Source organism: Odontomachus brunneus, unplaced genomic scaffold, assembly GCF_010583005.1.
Source record: "Odontomachus brunneus isolate Ranch 3 - 2012 unplaced genomic scaffold, Obru_v1 Obru_scaffold_024, whole genome shotgun sequence".
NCBI classification, from domain to species: domain Eukaryota; kingdom Metazoa; phylum Arthropoda; class Insecta; order Hymenoptera; family Formicidae; genus Odontomachus; species Odontomachus brunneus.
This window is the reverse complement of record NW_022639474.1, coordinates 2532590-2555067: the sequence shown is the minus strand read 5'-3', so window position 1 is coordinate 2555067 and position 22478 is coordinate 2532590. Positions and strand designations below refer to the sequence as shown.

At 43.4% G+C, this 22478-nt stretch overlaps 1 protein-coding gene across 16 annotated transcripts in view; it reads right to left on the bottom strand.

Moving 5' to 3' along the window:
• LOC116842298 (collagen alpha chain CG42342) overlaps positions 1-22478 on the bottom strand; it is a 294572-nt gene that overhangs the window by 64432 nt on the left and 207662 nt on the right. For 10 of the 16 annotated variants that reach the window (XM_032811279.1, XM_032811283.1, XM_032811282.1 and 7 more), the window contains 3 exons: positions 21314-21349; positions 12082-12153; positions 8389-8475 (listed from right to left, as the gene is read on the bottom strand). In XM_032811279.1, coding sequence (XP_032667170.1) covers positions 8389-8475; positions 12082-12153; positions 21314-21349 — 195 coding nt within the window. Of the gene's footprint in view, positions 1-6562; positions 6617-8388; positions 8476-12081; positions 12154-21313; positions 21350-22478 lie in introns of all 16 variants that reach the window. The other 6 variants (XM_032811280.1, XM_032811286.1, XM_032811288.1 and 3 more) reach the window with 3 other exon arrangements.

The window sequence follows — 22478 nt, the reverse complement described above, 5'->3', positions numbered from 1 at the left end:
ATATATATATATATATATATATATATATATATATATATATATATATATATATATATGTATACGTGGTATGGTGTATACGGGCACTTTTGCGTTGTGGAGGTGCAATATATGCGTATCAAGATGAAAAAAATAAATAAAGCGGGGTCGGAGGGGAGGAAATAACGTCGGGAGAGCCTATTTTTTGAATACCAATCTCGCATGTGCCGCATGTGTCGAGTCCACGGACACCAATCAGGGCTCGATTGCACCGGCGGTCGCAATTAAACACCGTCGGAAATGTTTGTCTGTCGCGCGGACCACGACTGGTCCCCCGGGTTCGTTTCTCGGTTCAGGCAAATCGTCCTTCTCTCTCGCTCGTGTCCTAGTTGCTTGATTCCTAGTTGCTTCCGACTGATTCCGATATTCTCGTTAGGTGCAATATTAATATGCCTACGATTGACGGGGCCAGTGATACCATAGAATTTTCGTTTTAAAATTGTTAGAACGATTGTTCCTCAATATTTTGTTACACAGAATTTTTCTGTATGATATAGCATCTCGAAGAAGATTCACTAAAAAAAAAATTCTAAAATTTATCGCGTCGGAAAAAAGGCAGGAAAATAGAAGGTATGAGAATCTTTCGGTCGTTATTTCATGAAAATATCTAGATATAATGCGAGTGTCTAACAAACTCTAATTAACTACGGTTAGCGTCTCATTATCGACTCCTCGATCGTAATTCTAGCCATATAATGCCGACAGAGAAAGGAAATTTACCTCATTATGGTTAACCCGCCTCTCGGTACTCGTGAGACCACGCTATCGTAATTCATGGCTGCTCATTACTTGCGCTACCCTTATGCATTATAGGTACCACTGTGGCAGACACACATGTATTTTCATGTTAACATAGCACTGGCGTTTAACGCTTCATGTTTAGTATGTAACGCGCGTGGAACCTCGGAAACGATTACCAACGTTTGCGCAACCCTATATCTGCGATTGAGTCGAGAGAAATGGACACATCGCACATAATGTACGTGATATATCGAATTGTTTCATACGACCGTGCCTACTTCCCGATCATCTTTCCGATACGATGTGAGGACACGTTCGGAGGTCAGAGGAAGACGAAACGAGACGTTGCGCGGAGTTGGCGCGAAAATCGACTCGGGTGGTGCAATCAGCCCCGACATTCTCCGTCTCGCAACAATCTCGCGACGATCTCCGGCGCGAGAGAGTCGTCTCTCATCATCACGACGGATATTCCGATTTCGGCGGCCCGGGAACCGCCGCTCACTCATTCATTCATTCATTCTCGACAACTACATCAATACACCATCATCGTGCGATCATGCGATACGATCACAGGCGAGTCTACGGATACACACCTACGCACATAAATCGTCCGCGCATTCATCCAGCGGGTGTACACACTCACGCACGCACACACACCCACGTGCAGATATACACACATCGCACTAATGCCACAGAAACAGGATAGACTGCAGATGGTCAAAGTAGTGTCATGCAACGCACGCACACGCCGCCGTGGGGGCGCGTGCGATTTCGCATCGGCATGCGGGACGGGCGCAGGATTGGGGCGGCAAGGGGGAACGAGGAGGAGGGCGGCGGCGGCGGGGCCGTGCATTTTTTACTCGCGCCTTATGCGCCGGTATTGGAGCCGTTGCATTTTTTTTTTATCCCTCGCACGCACGTTCCCGCCGGGATTTTTTCGCAGCTACACGACCACGTAATCCGCGCCTCCCTCTCTTCCTCTCTCGCCCCTCTATCTCCCTCTCTCTTTCTCTCTTTCTTTTTCTTCTCTCTCTCTCTCTCTCTCTCTCTCTCTCTCTACCGGTGCGTTTGTGAATTTTGTATTCCTCCGTCGTGTAAGTTTTATTTAGTATCGACGCCTTGTGCAAACGTACGCTGCGATGAATATAAAATTCGAGCATATCGGAGAATTTAATCGAGGAAGATATCATTTCAAACAGACACTTACTGCCTGTGGACACACACGTAACTTAAATTTACGGTTAAAGATGTCTTTATCACGACATTTAAGGTGCCTTCAAAAATTCGTGGTGACAGGCGATAGTTAGAATGCTCAGAAGTTCCAAAACGAAGTTACTGTAACATTAACCCTAGAAAAATAGTAACTTTTACTCATACTGAAAGCCTTTAAGATATCCCTGAATATTTATTTCATCAACCATCGGAGATAAATTTCGTAACTATCACGGCGTGGGACAATCGATAATGGAAATTTGACAATTCCTTTAATTACATGTATAAAGTAAATATACGGTGAATGAAGCATTAAATTTACATAATACACTCAGAGAAAAATTTGTACATTTATGAAGTAAATATATATTGTATTGAATTAACTTTACATCATATATACAATAATAAAAATGTATTGATGCAGCAATAAATTTATTAAAAGTAACACTTCGACTTTCATATTACATTTATCATGACATATTTGGGACAAATTTTGATTATTTCTATCATTCTCTAAAAATAAATATGAATGTCATATGAGTCACTTATTGAAGTTTTACGTACATTTATACTGCATTTTTGTGAAAGGTATAAACTTGAATAATTAACAATTATTCATTCCTGTCTTGATCTTGCCAAGAATCATCACAGTCTTTCTAGAGCTAAGATACAGTATGAGTAAAAGTCGTCCACGTTACCTTCCCGGGGTTAAGCTGTAAGGATCTTTTGATCGCGAGTATGCAAATCCAGGAATTTTTGTATCATCAGAGCCTGATTCTCAAGACGCGCCCTCGCGAAATTCAATAAAGCGCGACTCCCTTTGAACCGCGGGGCGATATGTACTCTTTGAAATCCGAACGCGGCGCGGCGTTTACGTCGTGGCAGTCGCGCCGACGAGTCAAAGCGCGCTAGCGGAGCGGATGTACGAAACGACGGAGGAACCGGTTCCATCTTGCTGAAAGAGTATAGGATATCGCGCGCGCACTGCCGCGCCGCGCTCTGGCTATATAATACCGTCGTTCCCGATCTTTCGAGGAATACGAATTCGACACCGGAGCCGAGGAGTCGCAGCGCAGCCGAAGGCGCGGGGCCGTGTTGTTTGCCTTTCGCGAGGATTTGCATTCGTCCAAGAGAAGCGGATACGCCAACGAGCGTCTTTCTCTCTTTCTCTCTCTCTCTCTCTCTCTCTCTCTCTCTCTCTCTCTCTCTCTCCCTTTCTTTTCTCTCTCACGTCGAGAAGACAATCGTTGCCGCTGGTGGTTATGCGAGGTGCATGGGTAACCGTGGCACGACCCCGAAAAGAAGAGAGAGACAGAGAGGCAAAGAGAGAAAAAAAGGGAGAGAAAGAGAGAGAAAGAGAGAGAGAAGGAAAGAGAAAATGAGAGAGAAAGAGAGAGAGAGGGGAAGAGAGAAAGACAGAGACAGGAAGGAAGAGGGTGAAAGAGGTGGAATGGTTCGGAGGTATCGAACCGTAAAGTAAAAGGGTGTACATACGACGGAGGGGGGCGGGGATCTAGCCGAATTTCGCGAATGTCGATATGGCCCGAGCACGGCGGTATGATTCTACACGACCTCGCGGCGTACGTACGCGTGTCTCTCGGAGGAGTACTGTGTTACACACAGCACGAAAGCATCGTTTCTCTCTCTTTTCCGCCGTGCTCTCGGCCTGTTTCTGTTCGCTCCTGCGGGCAAACGGTGCTCGGTGCATTCGTGTCGACACGCTCTTTTCGCGCAAAATACAGCGATAAAATGCCGCGACGCGCGCGACCGCGTTCTCGGTTACCCGACCGATAAATAAACGTCCCCCCCGACGCTTGTCACACCGCGGACGACGAACTAAGTTCGCAATCTCGGAGAAAGGGGGAATTAAATCGCCCTGGGACTCCTCTCTCGCTCTCTTTCTCTCTCTCTCTTTTTCTCGCTCTCTCTCTCCCTCCCTCCCTCCGAGGTAAGAAAACTTTTCAGACTTCTTTCCGGCGGCGCGACAGCTCGTTTCACCGCGCGCGTCGGTTCTTCCGCATTTACGGACGGATCTGGGATATAACTGAACCCTCGAAAACATATATATACACGTAGAGTATTAAGAAAAAGGGTTTGAGGCTTATAGAATAGATGATGCTCACTGAGCTGAATAAAAAATACTTAATGAGTCGAAAAATCGACCCTTTCAAAGTTAAAGACGATTTCCGATATTAATGGTGTAAACACGGAAAGAGAAAGATATGGTGTACATAACTAGAAATATTTAGTTATGAGTGATACGTAACCAGAAATATTTACGTACAAGTAAACCTACTCAAAAGATACACTCCGCATTTTTGTTGCACTTGATGATTGGAGTGAAAACATTAAAAAGCTATAAACTGTCTGTGAAACTCAAAGTAGGCCAAAATGAAAGAATATGACCTAAATATTTTTTGTACTTGAACATTTGTGCCAAATTAGAAGGAAATACGAGTGTAACTTTTGGATAGGTTTACTTGTTAGTTGCATTATCCTAATTATCTTTGTGTCATAATAATCACACAGAGATGACTAGAATATTATTCAATTTAATCACATATGGACAAAGAATCTAATCAAGTGAGTTATGAACTATTAGAAATAAATTTATCTGAACTATTAAAAATAATTTTATCTGAAGACTTCAAATTTTTATCTCTCTCTCTCTCTCTCTTACTCCTCTTCTCCATATTGACTTTTAAATTTTATTTCTTAAGCGAAGTTTGTGTGATATGTATGCTTGATGTGACTCAGCTACTTTGGTACACCGACTACATCGGTATATTTGCGCATGATCTGATTGTGGCAACCAGAAATCGGTTGAGATGATATTTACCATGGATACACTCTGGTTGTAATTGTCCTGTGGTTACAGTGACTACATAATATTACTTATTTCATATTCACTATTGAGTCTGTTTGCTTCTGTGCATGATTTGCTTGCTTATATCATCGCATGTGGCGTGAAAACAGATTGTCTCATAACTGTGTAACTCTAAAATGCATAAAAATGCCTAAAAAATAAAATTGAATATATGATATAGTTAAATAATTTGAAAATCGGCATAGCTGAGACATGGACCATTCTTATAGCCGAGATTCCAACAAAAATATTTAAAATCTGTGCTAAATTAATCAAAAATGGCTCGAATCTTGACCAAACCGAGAGAAATTCGGCAATTTTTATTACAATTTTAACAAAACTCAACAAACTCTCTAAATAAACGTGCAATCGTAAGTCACAAAGACTAATGTTACGAATTGAAGTAACATAATGAAATAATTTCTTGTTGCGAATTGAATAAGAAATTGTAGAAATGGAAAAGGGATATGAACACCTTTTTGTAAACATAATAATAAAAATATAAAATAGTCTTCACAGCGCATATAATAATGTTAAATAAGTAAATTATGTACATCATGAAAATCGAAAATCGCTTTTAAAGGGATGCTAAAGTCGATGACGAACTTGAACAATGTCGATAACGCAGAGATAATGCTAACGCTAACAATCACACTATCTTTTTCGTATTTTTTGTATACAGAACTTATGTAAATGTGTGTTGCTTTGTTTTATCATATTCAACGGAAAATATAATCACACATATGTAGAAATCTTTCTATAAACTTTTTTGATATTCTTAAGCTTCTCAATTTAGATGCGAAAAGGTACAGCAATGTTCTTCAAAGTTTTTCTGTTTGGAGCATTCACACTTTCGGTATATACAAGCTCTTGGAAGCTTTTGGATTAAGCAAACATTATGCGAACTGACAGCTTGAGATTTTAAATTAAAATTTTGTTTTCATTCTCGTCATATATTGAACAATGCTACTATTTACTTTTGCATGTACTTTCATTGCGTAAAAACACTTGTAACTCTGCACAACCAATAGGACGTAAACTTTGCAGAAAAATGTCAGTATTCTGTGGATAAAGTTTTCAGCTTTAGCATCTCCTTAACTCTAAAAGGATCGATTTTTCGACTCACATTTACTAAATATTTCTTCCTCAGTTTAGCGAACATTATCTATTCTATGAGTTTGGAATTATTTTTTTTAAGTTCTTTTATATAATATTTTAAAAGATGTGTGCGTATATATATAAACAAAAAGTATATAGGATCATTGGGCCTGCAGTACTCTGAGAAAAGATATTTGAAAATTTGCTTGTTTCCGCGAAATAGACTTTATATCCCACAAATAAATTTTTAAGTTTTCTCAGCGTAGGCTCCACCGAAATCGCGAGTTTACGGATTTGAGTGCAGCTCGTTCCGCACGACGATTTGATACGCGTCGACACGACGCGAGGAATCGTAGAACGCGCGCCGAAGATAACGGGTTGCGACGTAGATACAAAATTGTACGCGACCGGCGTGTACTGCCGCATCCGAGAAATCGAATTTATCTGCAAAAGCGATATCCCGAGGTACGCTGTGTCGGCCGGTATTCGCCGAACGCGCGAATGACGTTGCGAAATTTAAACCGAGCACCGATACTCGAGGAGAATTGACAACGATCAAGGGAAGAAGGGAGCGGGATCGAGGGGCTCCCGAAGAGCAGGCGCACTTACTTTCAGTTGTATGATGGTCTGCGTCGAGATATTATGCCCTTGCTCCTGAAGTCCCTAGAAGTAGGTCAACACTACGGGTAAAAAATCAAATCGCTACAAGACAAAAACAGGGGAACGTAGGGGGCGGGGTTGCGGCTTTACAATCGGGGGCGGGAAGCGTGGCGGTGTCTATATGGACTATATTTCGGGGTTTCTCGTATCTCACTGCTCTTCCGAGAATCCAAGGCATGCCCAGAGATATACCTAAATACTGTAACTTAAAGTAAACACCATTACCAACCAAAAACCAAAGTGAAAAAGCGCGTCTTCGACGACCATTCGTGTCCAGTGACACCTTCTTCTTATAGATCGATACGTAGAACGCGAGTACTATACGATGCGTGTCAATGTGGTCTCGATCGTCACAACCTAAGAACGATTCAATGAAATACTTTCTTTATGCAAGGACTTCACGCTGATTAAATAAGATGATATGTTTAATAGTCAGTCTATAGTCTGGCAGTTTTTAGCACTCTTGAGGAAATTTTGTTAAATATCAAGAGGTATATACGTGTGAGATTTATTATTTTATTAATAATTAATTAATAATTAACCCTCTCCGCGTATAACGCTGTTAATTTCATTAAAATTATATGATATAATGTAATTATATGATATACGATATATGATATAATATAATTTCAATAAAATTATATCATTTTTGGCGTCAATAATATTTTCTTATAAATTCTAATAAAAAATGGTACTAATTATATGCATATAAGAATATTATCACTGACACTCTATGGTGTAACATTTACTAAGAAAATTATTTCGACTATATTCCTTTCATTATGTGAATATAGTTGTGAATACCAAACACTTTTTTCCTAGTTCAGATTGTATTATATGTCCTAAAAAATATATTTATACGCGAAGGGTTAATTATTTTATCTATTATTTATTTGTTGAATTTCTATATACTTTAATATTTGATAAAATCTGCGCAAGAAGGTCGAAAACAGGCAGAATGCCGGCTACTGACCGTCAATCATGCTTCTTCCTTAACATGGACTTGTGAAAAGCGAAAAGTTCCACTGAATTTATCAATAAAACTTTGTACTTTTCGCAACTCCACGCAGAGAAAAAGATTCATGATTGATACCCTGGACGTTTTATACCCTAGTTATAAGAAATACGCTTCGATTTATTAGATACACCGTCAAACATTTTACACGCGCAATCACACATTTTAAACATTCCACACGCGAAGTGATTACTTGTCAAAATCCGAAATGACCCAGAGTCGCGTCGAGACCACGTTGGACCGGCGTCAAGAGCCTTCGAAGCCACGCTGAATCAACATCATCAACGGGGATTCGACGGCCGAGTGCCGAGGAGAAGAAGAACAAGAAGAAGAAGAAGGTGCCGATTCGACGATCGGGCGTCGACGTCGCGCTTCGACCGTATAAACCAACGAGAGAACGTTACACCGAAAGCACCTCACGAGGCAACGACTAGCTAGAGAACGGGGGACGAGGATCCGGCCTGTCGCAACGGGATGTATGCGACGACGCGCGGATTCCCGCACGCGGGCACAGAACTGACAGACAGGTGGTAACAGGGGAGGCGGACAGTGGAGGACAAGGGTGAAAAGAAGAAGAGAAGAAGCGACGACGATGGTGTCGGTGGTGATGGTGGTGGCGATGATAGTGGCGGTGATATAGGACGGCGGGAAACAGCGGGACGACGACGGGTGGTGAGGAAAGGCTGAGAGGGACGTCCGTCCGGATCGCGGCACTATAAGCGTGCCGCGCCTTCCGAGGAGGAGGAGGCGGCCGGTTTACCTTGAGGGCGACGATTTCCGCGTAGCCGAGCGTCCCGCCGCGGAGCGTCGTCACCGACCTCTTTAACCCCAATCCCTGTGCATTGACCCGTAGGCGAAAAGAGGATTTATTTATTTACTCTCGTGCGTCGTCTCCGTGGCTGGCTGGCTGGCGGTCGATGATGCGTCGACGGGCAGCGAGCTAGAGTTCCTCAAGTCAGAGCTAGGGAAATCGTCCGCCATTTGTAGGGACGAGGTGGGTGAGTAAGAGAGACAGAGAGACTGCACAGCGTACTTTGTCGTTCCAGTCTTGGGTCGGTATTCATATATAATCAGGTCTTATATCTAAGATCGTCTTAAGTTCATCTTCAGATGCTGTACGAATCAATTCATTGGAGTATCTGAAGGTGGACTTAAGTCTTAAATATAAGATTTGACTATACGAATACCGACCTTAGAGTTTCTCTCTTTCACATCAATTCATGCAGGAATCCCGAAAAATGGCGGATAGAGTGCAGACCGATCGGGAAGCATCACGCTTCGTCTTAACTCTGACTAGAGGAGCTCTACAGCGCGCGCGCGCGCGCGCAACGGATTGCGCGAAATTCGCTTTTCCAACGGACAGACGTGTGCGGCGGAGTCGGAAGCGCGCGCGTCTGTTCATTCTTTCTTTTTCCCTCGTGCTCGTCGCTCACGGCTCGGCCCCGGCAATTTTGCCGCTTTACGTCCGCCGCCGTCTGCGTTTTGACGGATGGCACGGTCGCTCGTTTTTCGCCCGTCTCGTGCGCGACGATCGCGGAACGTCGTGGATGAAACCCACGACGGCGACTGTCGCACGCGCGCGCGCAACAGCTGGCGCAATTCTCCCCTGAGCGATCGCACCTCGCCGTCGCTCGAGCCGTCAACAATCCGACTTGAAACTTATCCCGGGCTCCTGGTCGATTCCGATCATTTATCTAGTTTATGCGCAAAACAATGCTGATTGATGATAATCGGGATCTTGTTAATAATAATTAAGAGTAGACGCATATCATTTTGTGCAAAGCGGATGGCTGATTGGAATCAATCTGATCGGGAGATAAATTTCCAGTCGGAAATTGTGAACTGCGGGCGGCTGCAGGTCAAATGTTTTTCTTCTCTTTTTTTCTGCAGCCAGCGCGTGAAATATTATTTATTTTTGACCTCACTCTTTATTCTATTTTTCTACTGTTTATTTTCAGCTCCCATTTCCGATATATTTTCGAATAAATATTTCCTGTTTCACGGCAATAAAAATGAAGCCTCAACGCGTGAAACCTTGACACATTGAATTTTGATTAATTTCACTTCTGCGTAGCAGGAAATCGGTTATTAATAAACGACGCTTCGCCAATTCGTAATCTTGAGCAAAATTCCGGTATTTTGTTTTGTTACTCAGTATGTCAGAGAAATTTTCTCTCAAATACTATTTGATTGGTTTTAGTCGGATAGCGTAAACGAGCGATATTTAAGGATATATTGCCCGCACACACAAGTATTGTCGACATAAATAATATACAGAGGCTAGACACAAAATAATGTGAACACTAGTATTATATGAATATTTTTTGCGTGTTGGCTAAACTGGCGAAACAATAGTTGCGATTATCTTTTGCTCCTCTTATTATTGCCTGTGCTGTTTCCACTTTATATGCCAGTGCACTACACGTTATGTTCAGCAGCGGTTAGTACGAGCAGTTGGTGAAATGAGTGACTTGTCAGACTTCCAAAGAGGACAAATTGTCGGTGCTTATGTAGCAGGAGCGTTTATAACCATAACAATTGAATTGTTTGATGTTTCAAGAGCGACTCTCTATGACAGCTCTCTATGACGGTTATGACTGCATAGGCAAAGCATATGCAAGACTTTATATCGACGAACAGTGGCCGAAAAGCAAGACTGACTGATAAGAATCGTCGAACACTAATAAGAATCGTGCCTAAGTGACACAGAACTATTGCAGCAAAAGTGACAGTAGAACTCAACATTCATTCCCTGAAGACCCCGTTTCTACAAGAACATTCCCTTAAGAACTTCACCAAGCCAACTTAATAAAGCGACATATTTCTCAGGTGCTCACATTATTTTGTCCACCCCCTGCAGATGACTCCCTTCCATCGCCAGTGGATTCCGCCGCACACGAATTCCGACATATGCTCGTCGGCGCGCAACAAGCGCGCGCGCGCGCACACAGAAAACAAGAATTGACTGCAACAGCAAAAATCTACGTGTGTGTATGTGATAGCTAAATCTCGTTGTAACACATGGACACCTGAAAGTATAGCTGTCAGTAGGTATACAGGATGTTTGAGACAAGACATGCAAAACCATGTGTAAAGATAGAGCACGCCAACCTGAGCGCGAGGATTTCTGGCGTTTTGCAAATAATCATGTGTGTGTGACATTTTGAGATGTTAACACAAGAAGATTGACAAACGCGCGACTTTGTTTCAGTTTGTGAAACAGAGACAAATTATGCAAGAAACCTAATACATCTTCAGCGAGCCATGATCAGCTACGGCAGAGAAATGTTCGTTTTTTTTCTTTCCGTGCGCATCGCGGTTGGTGCGCCGAGCACGCTTGTTGCGCCGGATCGAGGAAGCAGCTTCGGTTTTGTTCTGGACAGCGAGCGTATATGCATATGCATGTGCACAGGCGGACGCGCAGCGTCGACCGGTGCACGCGTCGGCGCCCCTGAATGGAGCCGGATATCGCTCGACTTTGAGAACGAAGCTGCTGGCTGCCAGTTCTCGACCTCGAGGACGACGACGAGGTGGCGGCGCGTCCCACCCCGTGCTTCGTCGTCCGAGTTCGGGAAAGAAATCGCACGCAGATCGACGACACAAGTGCGCTCGAGCGGGATGAAAAGCACCAGCCGGTTCTCGACCTCGATTTAACGCGACGTTAAATAAAACCGGATCCCGGGCGCCGCCGCCGTCGTCGCCTCCGCGTGGAGGACGACCACGTCGTCGCGCGCGAGAATTGGCAATTTTCATTTTCGCCCGTGCATTTTCGCTGCGAGTCGAAATTTAATTATCACGAATAAACGCGGACGCGAATTCTCAGAGTGAGCCAACGGAGGGCGCATGTCGGCCGTCCGACAATTCTCTTCGATTACGCTTCTCACCTCCAAGAATGTCTGCGAAGGACTTCGTTCACAGCTTCGATCGCGCGCGCCGACAACTACGACGACGGCCGACATTAATTTCTTCGGGCCCTGATATCTGGAAATTCTTTGAGGCCGGAGTCTCCCGAAATCCGTGCAATTTATTCGATTAATCGCACGTCCTTTGACGCTTGACGGCGGCGCGATCGAGAAGGCGTTAATGGCGTTCCCGTTCGAGTGCACTTTTACCACGTAAATGGGATTTGCAGCTTTACGCGCGCGATGAAAATATCGCCCCGCTCCTTTCCCCCCTCTCAGCCCCTCGCTCTTTCGCGCCGTCCTTCAGAATTTATCCTATATTCTTCTCGCCTCTCCGCGCGTCGTCCGCGCGCGTACAACACACGCGGGACTTTACGAGATTGCGCTTTCTTTCTTTCCTCTCTTTCTCTCTCTCTTTCTCTTTCTTCCTCTCCGAAGGGCGGCGAGAAGGTGCGGGCGAGAAATGAGAGAGCGGCACGCATTTTCGCGTTACGAGTGCGCCAGCGACGGCGGATATTGCTTGGCTCCTGCCAGATAGCGTAGCTAGATACCTTTACTGCGGAAAAGACGTCGAAGCCGGGGCTGCCCAGTTCGCCCTTCTGTCCTTTGTCCCCGGGTCGGCCCTGCGAACAGACAGAGTGCACACTGTGTATTACATACGACGGTAACATGTTTTTTTTTGCTTTCCTTTTCTCGATAAACGCGCGATAACAATAAACGTCGTGTCGCGCGACACATCACACGATTGGTGAAATTCGGTTTTCCAATCCGGAGATTGTCGATTGAATTAGGATTCTCTTTGAACGGAGAAAATCCTCTCGCCGACTTTCGGGACGCATTTTCTCGCGCTACTTTTTGGAATTTCACTATCTCGCCTCGGTCAGTTTAATGCTGAAACGTCGCGCCGAGATTCCCCAACGTTGGAATTACTTCTGTGCGTTGAATCACGGTCGCTTATCATTTCCAGCTTTAATCAAGGATTCTGCTGCAATCATTTCGTTTCAGAGATACGCGTCGGCACGGAGCTGAGAATGCCCGCTATATGAAGGTTCTGCATATTCTGCCCGCGAAATGGACGGTACTTTCGTTCATGTAATTTTCGTTTCTAAAATCCGCCGAGAAGTTTAGTGCGTTAGTGCTTTTGCTACCGCCTCGTTATCAATTGCTCTCCCCAGTCAGGTAAACGTACCAATGACTGGATGCACATTTAACCTTGCTCTCTCAAAGTGAATCAGTGAATAATCACTGATATCAGTTATGAGTATAGCACTGAGCAGTTTCAGTACTATACTTAACTACTTTACTACTTTAAATACTTTATAACTGCAATCAGTATATTCACTGTTTTTTTTCAGATGTTTGACTGATTCATTTTAAGAGAGTGGAGATCCTCATTATGGATCGAATTTCAATTAGTTTTCCGGAAATGTTAGGAGTAAATGAGAACGTGCTAGATTTTTAGAATTTACGTAACTTTTTGCTGTTTAGAGTTCTAGGGTTAATATATACTCATAAGATCAACACTCTGAAGCACTAATGTTAGACAGACAGAGGTCTCTTAAAGTGAATCAGTGAACAGTCACTGATATCAGTAATAAGTATAGCACTGAGCACTTTCAATGCAACACTTATAACTGCAAATCACTGTATATTCACTGTTTTCAATGATGTTTCACTGATTCATTTTAAGAGAGAGAGAAGCGCGGGCAAAACAATGAATACTCGTCGATGCGACAATAAACTCAAATAAAATCGTACATTCTTTCGTGGCATTTTACAAAGCATACCTTTATCATTGCAAAAATCCGTTATTGTTTCATTATAGGTATCGTAAATAGCGCTGTGGAATATCAGATTTAATCGCTTCACAGTTGCGGAATCGCGTGTTCGATCGTAGCGTGAGTCGTGAAACGCCGAATCATTCCAATCCTATCGTACAAACAGCGTTTTAATCGTATTCATTTGTGCTCGTGGCATCAATGCACGAGTGCTATTATGGCGTCGTGCAGAATTACTCTCCGCACTGGAGCGCTCGCCGGATGAAAAGAACGCCCGTGTAAAACTGCACTTGGTGAAATTACGGACACATGGAGAGTGTTCACTTTTTCTTTCTTCTTTTCCATTAAGCGATGCAACGAAGGCTAAGATCGCGATTTAATGTCGAGACGCCCCAACAGGTACGCTCGCAGGAATTTCGAAGAAGATAAACTGCGGTCTCTCTCTTTCTCTCTGTTTCTCCGTCCCTCTCGCTCTCACGCCTGTGTGTGTGTATGTGTGGCACATGAAGTCTTGTTCGCGGACGCGTCGAGCAAACTCGCGATATCCCCAGGCAAATTGTGGCTCCTGTAAGCCGCGCGGCTATTTACACGAAATCCGATATAAACGGCGAGATTCGTTATTCGAATCTCGGAATAGTGCCCGGCGCGGGGTATTGGTCGCCGACTGTGTACACACTCGTTTGCCACACTCGTTTAAAGAAACGCCGGGCAAAGAGAGGAACACGAAAGGAGTCGATCGGGGCCCTTTCTTCCCGACCATCGGCAGAACAAATACGTCGCGATATTTGCAATGCACTTATTGCTTTCCGTCTCTGTCTCTTTCTGCGTTTCTCTCCTAGCCTCTCACACCCAATCTCCTCGTCTATCTCTCTCTTTCCCCCCTTCTCTCTCTCTCGGACACATTCTTCCGCTCTTATGTTTGCTCTGTCGTTTGTACCTTACCGCCACCGACCAACCGCGTCACTGTCCTACCACGTAGCACATTTTCGTGTGTATTCTGCCCGGTCCGCCAGGTATCCGAGCACACGACGATATACAGGATGTCTCGCCAGCCCGTTCGTCAGCAGATTCGTTCGTTATCGAAATTGATTATTTAACCTTTCAAGGCTCAGTGCTAGAGATGAAAGAGACCTAGTCTGTGACGGTAACTTGTTGGGTAAATTACGGCAAATTATTTGGTAATTTTTCAAAGTTGGTAAAATGGTAATTAGGGCAGAATTATAGACATTACGAAATTTTAGTATGAAGCTCAAAAGGAGCATTTAACCTTTTAAGATGAGAACAAGAAATTTTATTTAACTCTTATTTTCTGTAAAATTACCATTTTTTACCACAAAGTATTCACGAGCCTCAGATCACCGTACAATCATGTGTGACGTTAATATTAACCGAGCACTCGACAGAGAAGATTAAATAAAATGCACAAATGATAGAGATAAATAAACACGCTGAAAGTGCTGGCCGGCCTTCCACATGATATCTGAAGAATATTCACGCTTGTCCAAATAATTGTAATTAATCGGAAAACAACACTGTGCGTCCCTCGGTCGATCGTATCTCGAGAAACCGTTAATGCGCCTTGATTTACCACACAACGCCCCGCCAAAGCGAATTACGAGAGAGAGGGAGAGAGAGAGAGAGAGAAAGAGCGAGATAGCGGTAATTTCGCGACGTCGTGTACGGCGAACGTATATATACAGCGACACATCGCCGTGTACGCGGATAGACAGAGGCTGTTCCACCGTAAAGGCAAACCAGCCGGCCACAAAGGGGCCATGCGTACGGCAACGGCCCTGTCATGCGAAAAGACTTCGCGTGTTGCGAGGTCCTCGCATAACCGAGAGCGAAGGAGGAACAGAGTTATGCGTATGCAAGGGCTTCTCGCGTAACCACGAGCATCGCACGCGCGTGCAAGGATCACGCGTCTGACAAGACGGATCGTGAGCAAACAGACCGGTAGAATTAATGTCGTATGTAAATGTAACACGAAAAATAAGCTATAACGCGTTCATCTTTTTACACGTTCACGTTCTACAAATAAATAATAAATGTCCCATCGACATTCCTTATTTCAACTACTCTTTGTGTATTCTTTATGTTACCTTTACAAATCGAGTTTAACATCAAAATAACAAACATAAATGTGAGAAGAAATCGATGAGTGTCAATTAATTAACATTCGCAATTCGTCGATAAATGACACCATAAATGAGTTATTTTCACACGAAAGGAGGGTATGATTTTTAGGGGATTTGGGGACCGCTAGATGAATGCAAATTTTCTATTTTTTCCTTCGTATTTTTTCTCGTAGAATTAAAAAATCGACCTTAAAATTACGCCAAGTAAAGGGAAAAATAGTTATAGACAGTTAAACGTTGATTTTCCCTGAAAATCATGCATTTTCCAACACTGCCATCTGAAACATCTTTGACCTTTTTAGAGGTGCTAAATCTCACGTTACATAGGAGACTTATTAGACTTATAAGTGACGGTCGAGCCTCCAAGCTTGAAGCCGCAACTGGCCGCGACCGTCATTTTCGTGGTCCGCTCGCGACAAAGAGAAGATAGAAGGCGTAGCTCCCGAGAATCGATCGAAATGGGTAACTAATTCCGAGCTCTGCCTTAAGCGGAGCGATTTGAGCGGCGAAAGCTACTATATGCTCGAGAAGAAGCTCCTTATATACTTTCGTTTATTAATATATGCCCTGAAAAAGCTGGACTACAAAATCACTTTTGTACTATTTTGAACGTTAATATTTTTTTAATTGACTGCTGTTTTTTCTCTACTGCTTAGAGTATATTCTCATACCATTATCAAGTTTTGAGAAAATAAGTCTCTTATGTAATGTGAGATTTAGCACCTCTAAAAAGGCCAAAGGTATTTAAGATGGCAGCGTTGGAAAATGCATGATTTTCAGAGAAAATCAATGTTTAAATGTCTATAACTATTTTTCCCTTTACTTGGCGTAATTTTCGATCGTAAAAGTCGATTTTTGAATTCTACGGGAAAAAATACGAAGAAAAAAATAGAAAATTTGCGTTCACCTAGTGGTCCTCAAATCGCCTAAAAGTCATACCCTCCTTTCGAGCGGATTTTCTGAGAAAAATGTTAGAATTAACGTTTTGCTTTTCACCGTGTGGCAGTAGAATGACACCTTTCTGTGTGGTGCGATTTTGACGGCACTCGGGTTTCCGCCACGAGCATGCAAATAATGCGCGCGCTCCCGCGCGCTGGGATTTGTCGTTCGCGGGAGGACCTTGCGACGACGTCTCGCTTGCACACACGCGTGTTAATGCGATAATAAGACACGCGACGGGGCGAACGAGGAATGCGGAATAGCCAATCTGTGCCCGCGTCGCTCCGATATTCGCCCGCAATCCGTATGTGTGTGTGTATGTGACCGCGTCCGCCTTCGCGGACGTCTCCGGCGCGCATTACCTATGTATGACTATTATGCATTTATGAATGATAAGCCGAGATGACGACGAGAGAACGACGTCGCTACGTGTGGTGACTTCGCGTGTCGGTGGTCCGTCCGTCCATACGTGTCCTCTTCTGTCGTCGTCGACCCGTCTCGCGATTTACGACGAGCGCGTCGCAGTTTTACGTGAAAGGAAAATGATAGCTTGGAAGTCGGACCGGAGGTGATGAATAGGTTCGAACCATGGACACACATATATATATATATAGTATACATGGACTCCGAATGCCCTATGTTCTGTCGTTTAATAGAGTGAAGCCAACATCTAGAAAGAAAGCGAGAGGGGCTATAGTTTTCTTCCTATTTTGTCACTTTTTTGTCGCGCGTGCATCCATTTCTCGTTTCCACACGGAAAAAACAATTCCGTTGGTGCAACCGAATTTTCACTTGCTCAGGGATCAGACGAAAACTCGGCTGTAGGAACAGAAAAATTCCTTTATGAGGACCGAAATAATAGAAAGCTCCTCGAATAGATTAAACTAACGGTAAGATTTGAAACGGCACATAAGGAGCAAGCACGGATGTCTTAGTGCTATTAAATACTAATATTACTTTTTAATATTAATATGATTGTGAGAAAATAAAATTGTCCAGTATGTTAAACGCACGTATCGAAATTTTTTTCTTCGATTATCGTACGCGGAGAATCAACCTTCCATACTTAGACCGATCTTTGAATCCCGATTTTTATATATATATTTTTTATTAAAATCCCTCGTTTTTTATTAAAAGCTCCTCGAATAGATTAAACTAACAGTAAGATCTGAAACGGCACATAAGGAGCAAGCACGGATGTCTTAGTGCTATTAAATACTAATATTACTTTTTAATATTAATATGATTGTGAGAAAATAAAATTGTCCAGTATGTTAAACGCACGTATCGAAATTTTTTTCTTCGATTATCGTACGCGGAGAATCAACCTTCCATACTTAGACCGATCTTTGAATCCCGATTTTTATATATATATTTTTTATTAAAATCCCTCGTTTTTTATTAAAAGCTCCTCGAATAGATTAAACTAACAGTAAGATCTGAAACGGCACATAAGGAGCAAGCACGGATGTCTTAGTGCTATTAAATACTAATATTACTTTTTAATATTAATATGATTGTGGGAGGATAAAATTGTCCAGTATGTTAAACGCACGTATCGAAATTTTTTTCTTCGATTATCGTACGCGGAGAATCAATCTTCCATACTTAGACCGATCCTTGAGTCCCATTTTTTATATATATATTTTTTATTAAAATCCCAAACCCCCATTTAACCGACTCAAATAGATTCATTATATATGTTGCGAAAAAACTGCCTCCGCCAGGACTCGAACCTGGAACCTCCCGCCCGGAAAGTGGGGAGGTTCCAGGTTCGAGTCCCGGCGGAGGCAGTTTTTTCGCAACATATATAATGAATCTATTTGAGTCATCGGTTTAATGGGGTTTGGGATTTTAATAAAAAAAATATATATATAAAAATTGGGACTCAAGGATCGGTCTAAGTATGGAAGGTTGATTCTCCGCGTACGATAATCGAAGAAAAAATTTCAATACATGCGTTTAACATACTGGACAATTTTATCCTCCCACAATCATAATATTAAAAAGTAATATTAGTATTTAATAGCACTAAGGCATCCGTGCTTGCTCCTTATGTGTCGTTTCAAATCTTACTGTTCCTTTATGAGGCTTCTGTATAGTCAATTATTCTCAGTTGCGTCAACCGAGTTCTAATATCGTTGAATATTCAGACGAATATTTCCGGTTGTGATAACAGAAATACTAATTTTCATAACAGAGATATCGCTTCTGATCACCTAATTTTCAGTTAGTTCCTATTTGGTTGCACCAACTGAGATGTTTTTTGCGTGCATATAATATTATAGAGCGCAACAGCACCCCGATTGGCAAATAAACGCCTTACTTTAATCTTATTGCATATTTTGTCTATGCAGAAAGAGACAGAGAACAGAAGGGCTGTACATATTGGCTTCTCTTTTCTGACTGTATGCGCACGCAAAAAAATTTCAGTTGGTGCAACCAAATAGGAACCAACTGAAAATTAGGTGATCAGAAGCGATATCTCTGTTATGAAAACTAATATTTCTGTTCTCGCAACCGAAAATATTCGTCTGAACATTCAACGATATTAGAGCTGGGTTGAGACAACTGAGAACAATTGACTATATAGAAGCCTCATAAAGGAATTTTTCTGTTCCTATAGCGGAATTTTCGTCTGATCCCTGAGCAACCGAAAGTTCGGTTGCATCAACAGAATTATTTTTTCCGTGCGGAGTCTATGTATATTATGTCTATGGTTCGAACGACTATCCGGGCCGAGAGATCGCGAATCCCGCGGAAAATTGTGTGGCGATCGTACTTCGCGCGAACAGCGACGGTTAAATAGAGTTAAATGAGTGTGCGAGTGAGCGAACAAATCTTCAGTTTAATGTCCGATTCATCTTCCGATTCGAGCGCGGCACCGCGCAGCTCAAAAATATAAGTCACCTTGATAAATCGCGCCTGACCGTGCCGGCGTGAGTCGCGTGAATTAAGGTCATAAATTAAAAAGCACGGTAAAATTCTGCGCCGATTTTGCGACGAGCTTCACTCCGCGAAAGTTTACCTTCCATTTGCGCACGCTAATTAACTTCACACGGCTATAGCGCTCACGTATAGCGGCGATACACGATTTGAGCGCGGCATAAGCGATACACCGCCGTTGTTGTTTTTGCGGATATGTCGTCCCTTTGCAACAATAATCTTCTCATCCGCGTGAGTATGTTCACAGGCGTGAGATTGACTTTGAGTGATTTTCCGCTGTGTTTCTTTCACCTCAAAACACTTGGCCACGATCTAGGAGGATCGATGTCCATCCAGATAGATTCTCACGATCAGAGGAGATCGTAAGCAAACGCTTTGTATGTGTCGCGAGAGGAACGGTAAACGCGGAACCGCGAAACGTTTCTTTGAAGCTTAATCTACGATGTGTTCGTTGCGTTCTTTACGGGTCTTTCTCCTTATCTCTTTCTGACTCAAGCCTTAAGCCGGAAAAAGACCGAAGAAGAAACAGGAAGCGAAGAGCACGATTAGGCTTTAACGTACGTAGATACGCGAAGAGAATTTTATGGTGAAAACTATAAGGAATGGAGGGAGGATAACTCTTGGCTGTTTGCGTGATCAAAGCGAAAAGTGACTTTGCCCCGATTAGCCGTATTTTTGCAAGTATTCGCGCAACGCCGGCAAAAGCGTCGATCCCCCGTAGCGTTTCATTTGATTTTAAACTTCGATACGTTTTCACGTCGCTCGCATTTGCGAGCCGCGCACGTCAAAATCCGCGTCTGCTAGTGGAACGACCGTGGCACGACGCCGGGTGTATCGCCCGTATGATTGATCATTCTCGCATTTTTTGCGGCTTATTCGTTCAACATGTGTCAGCTGTTGTGAACAAAAGGGGTGGGAAAAAGAGTTTCGACCCGGCGCGTTGATGAGACGAGTTCGCGGTCGTTTGATGTTTCAAACGTGTTCCTCGCAGGTAGAGATGTGCGATACTGCGACATATTGCATTCATCGCGATACACAATTTCATAAATCGCAATCCCTGCTCGCAAGTCGCCGCGTAATCACAGATCGCGGTGACAAAGAGAATCGTATCTTGAAGTACCAATTAGATATGTTATTTTGATTTCTACGGAAATACGACGCGGAGTAGACCGGAAGTTTCGCTCCTTCGCTGCATTTGACGGAAAACTCGATATCAAAATTTTCTCCCTCTCTCTTCCATTTTCCTGCTCCTCTCTTCGCCTCTTTCTCTCTCTCTCATTTCATTAACTTTACATCTGTCATTCTGAACGGTTTCGCGATGTCCTGGGTCGACATCTTTCCCGAAGTGAGTCACTCGTGACGATATTTTAGAAAAGTTTGCGCCACTTATTTAATTAAATCAGTCGAACAGATGCGCTATTTAAATAAAATTGCCGACCTGCCGCATCTGAGAATAATGCAATAGACAGATGCTCCCGAAATGTCTTGCGCGACCTCTTTTCACATCCGCCGGCGAAAACTGGGACGGAAAATCTAGATAACATACCTAATTTCGTAGCGTGCCAATTAAAATATGCACGAACGTACGACCGATATCGGCCCGCTCGTCACGACGGGAGACACGGATACTTAAAAGACACTTCTCATTTACCGCCACACTGGTCGCTCTACAATTTCCAGCCCTTTTGTTACCATTTTTTCAGCGACACATTTCCGCTGCGTTCAGCCTCGATGAGAATGCAAAGCGAATTATGAAGTTTATTACGACTGACGCGAGCGTAAATCTTGGTAAAACGGGTTCCTCTCGCCGTGCGCCGTGTGATTAAAAATTCCTCATCTCTCACGCCCATACCCATTATTCTGTTAAATAACGCTGCTCAAAATTATTGACCGTCACGAGCGCATGGAAAGTATCCTCTTAATTAATATCGCGCGCCTCGTAGCGCCGCGACGAATTAAGATGTAAATTATGCCGAACTTACCGGATCACCCTTGGGTCCGTCCAAGCCGATGGGTCCCTGAAAGAACACGCCAGTCAGTGTTACTCGTCGCTCACGCGTCGCAACGACGAACGGAGAAAGGTGAAAAATTGTGCGGGCTGAGCGCGCCCTTGAAGATTTTCATTCCTTGTGTATGTAACATGTAAACGGGCGAGCGCGAACAGCAGACCAGAGTTGCGATGAGTCTTTATGCTTCCAGACAAATGTGCATTCTCGCATGATTGATCCCCGGCGTACATACGCTCGATGCAGCGACCGAGAATCGCGACGAAGCGCGCCGGCAACTTTTATCTGGTGCACACGTGAATTTCCAATCTCGCGCAGCCTCGAGATCCTGACGGAGCAGCTCTCGCATCTCACACGTGTGAGAGGAAGACAATATTTAAGAAATTAAAGATATTTACTCGGCGGGTGCTAAACTATATACGTCCGGTAGCTGACGATCGAGTCGTTAGTTTCACTTTACGTCTTGTACCAGTCAGAATGCATATTTAAATTATTATCTTCGTTAAATCGACTTGATTAATTACATTTTCCATAGGAGTATAGAATGCGGAAGAATGAATGCAACTTTGAAGAAATAATTCTCAATTCTGAAAATTTCATTCTACGTAATATTGCTTTTGTAAATTTATCGATCCCGCTTTACACGCATTGCATAGTTCATTTCTTAACGATCCAAGAGCTTACCGAAACAAAATTGTTTTCCATATTGCTCGCGAAATATTACCCTTGGCGATTAGGTTTCGCTCGCGACATTCAGTAACCTCGCAGTTGCATCGAAACGATAACTCGATATTTCAAGAGAATCAGAAACGCTGATAGGCGGCTCGAGGTTGCTGGCAATTAACGCGAGGAGGATACTCGCGACAAGCGGAAAATGCAATTAATCCGTTTCCTCGACGCCACGTGTACATAGCTGCGCCGTCAGTCGTCGAAAGCGCGGCGGCCTGTACGCAAAGCGAATGTCCGATTTCGCGCTTCGATCTCGCACGCACGAATCGCGCTGATATATACAGTACGAGAGAAAAGAACCTCTAAGTGCTGGACACACCGCTACATATCGAGCCGGAAGAGGATCCAGGTCGAGAGATACAACGCGTGGAAAGAAGCGGGTCAACGAAAAAAAAAAAAAAAAAAAAAAAAA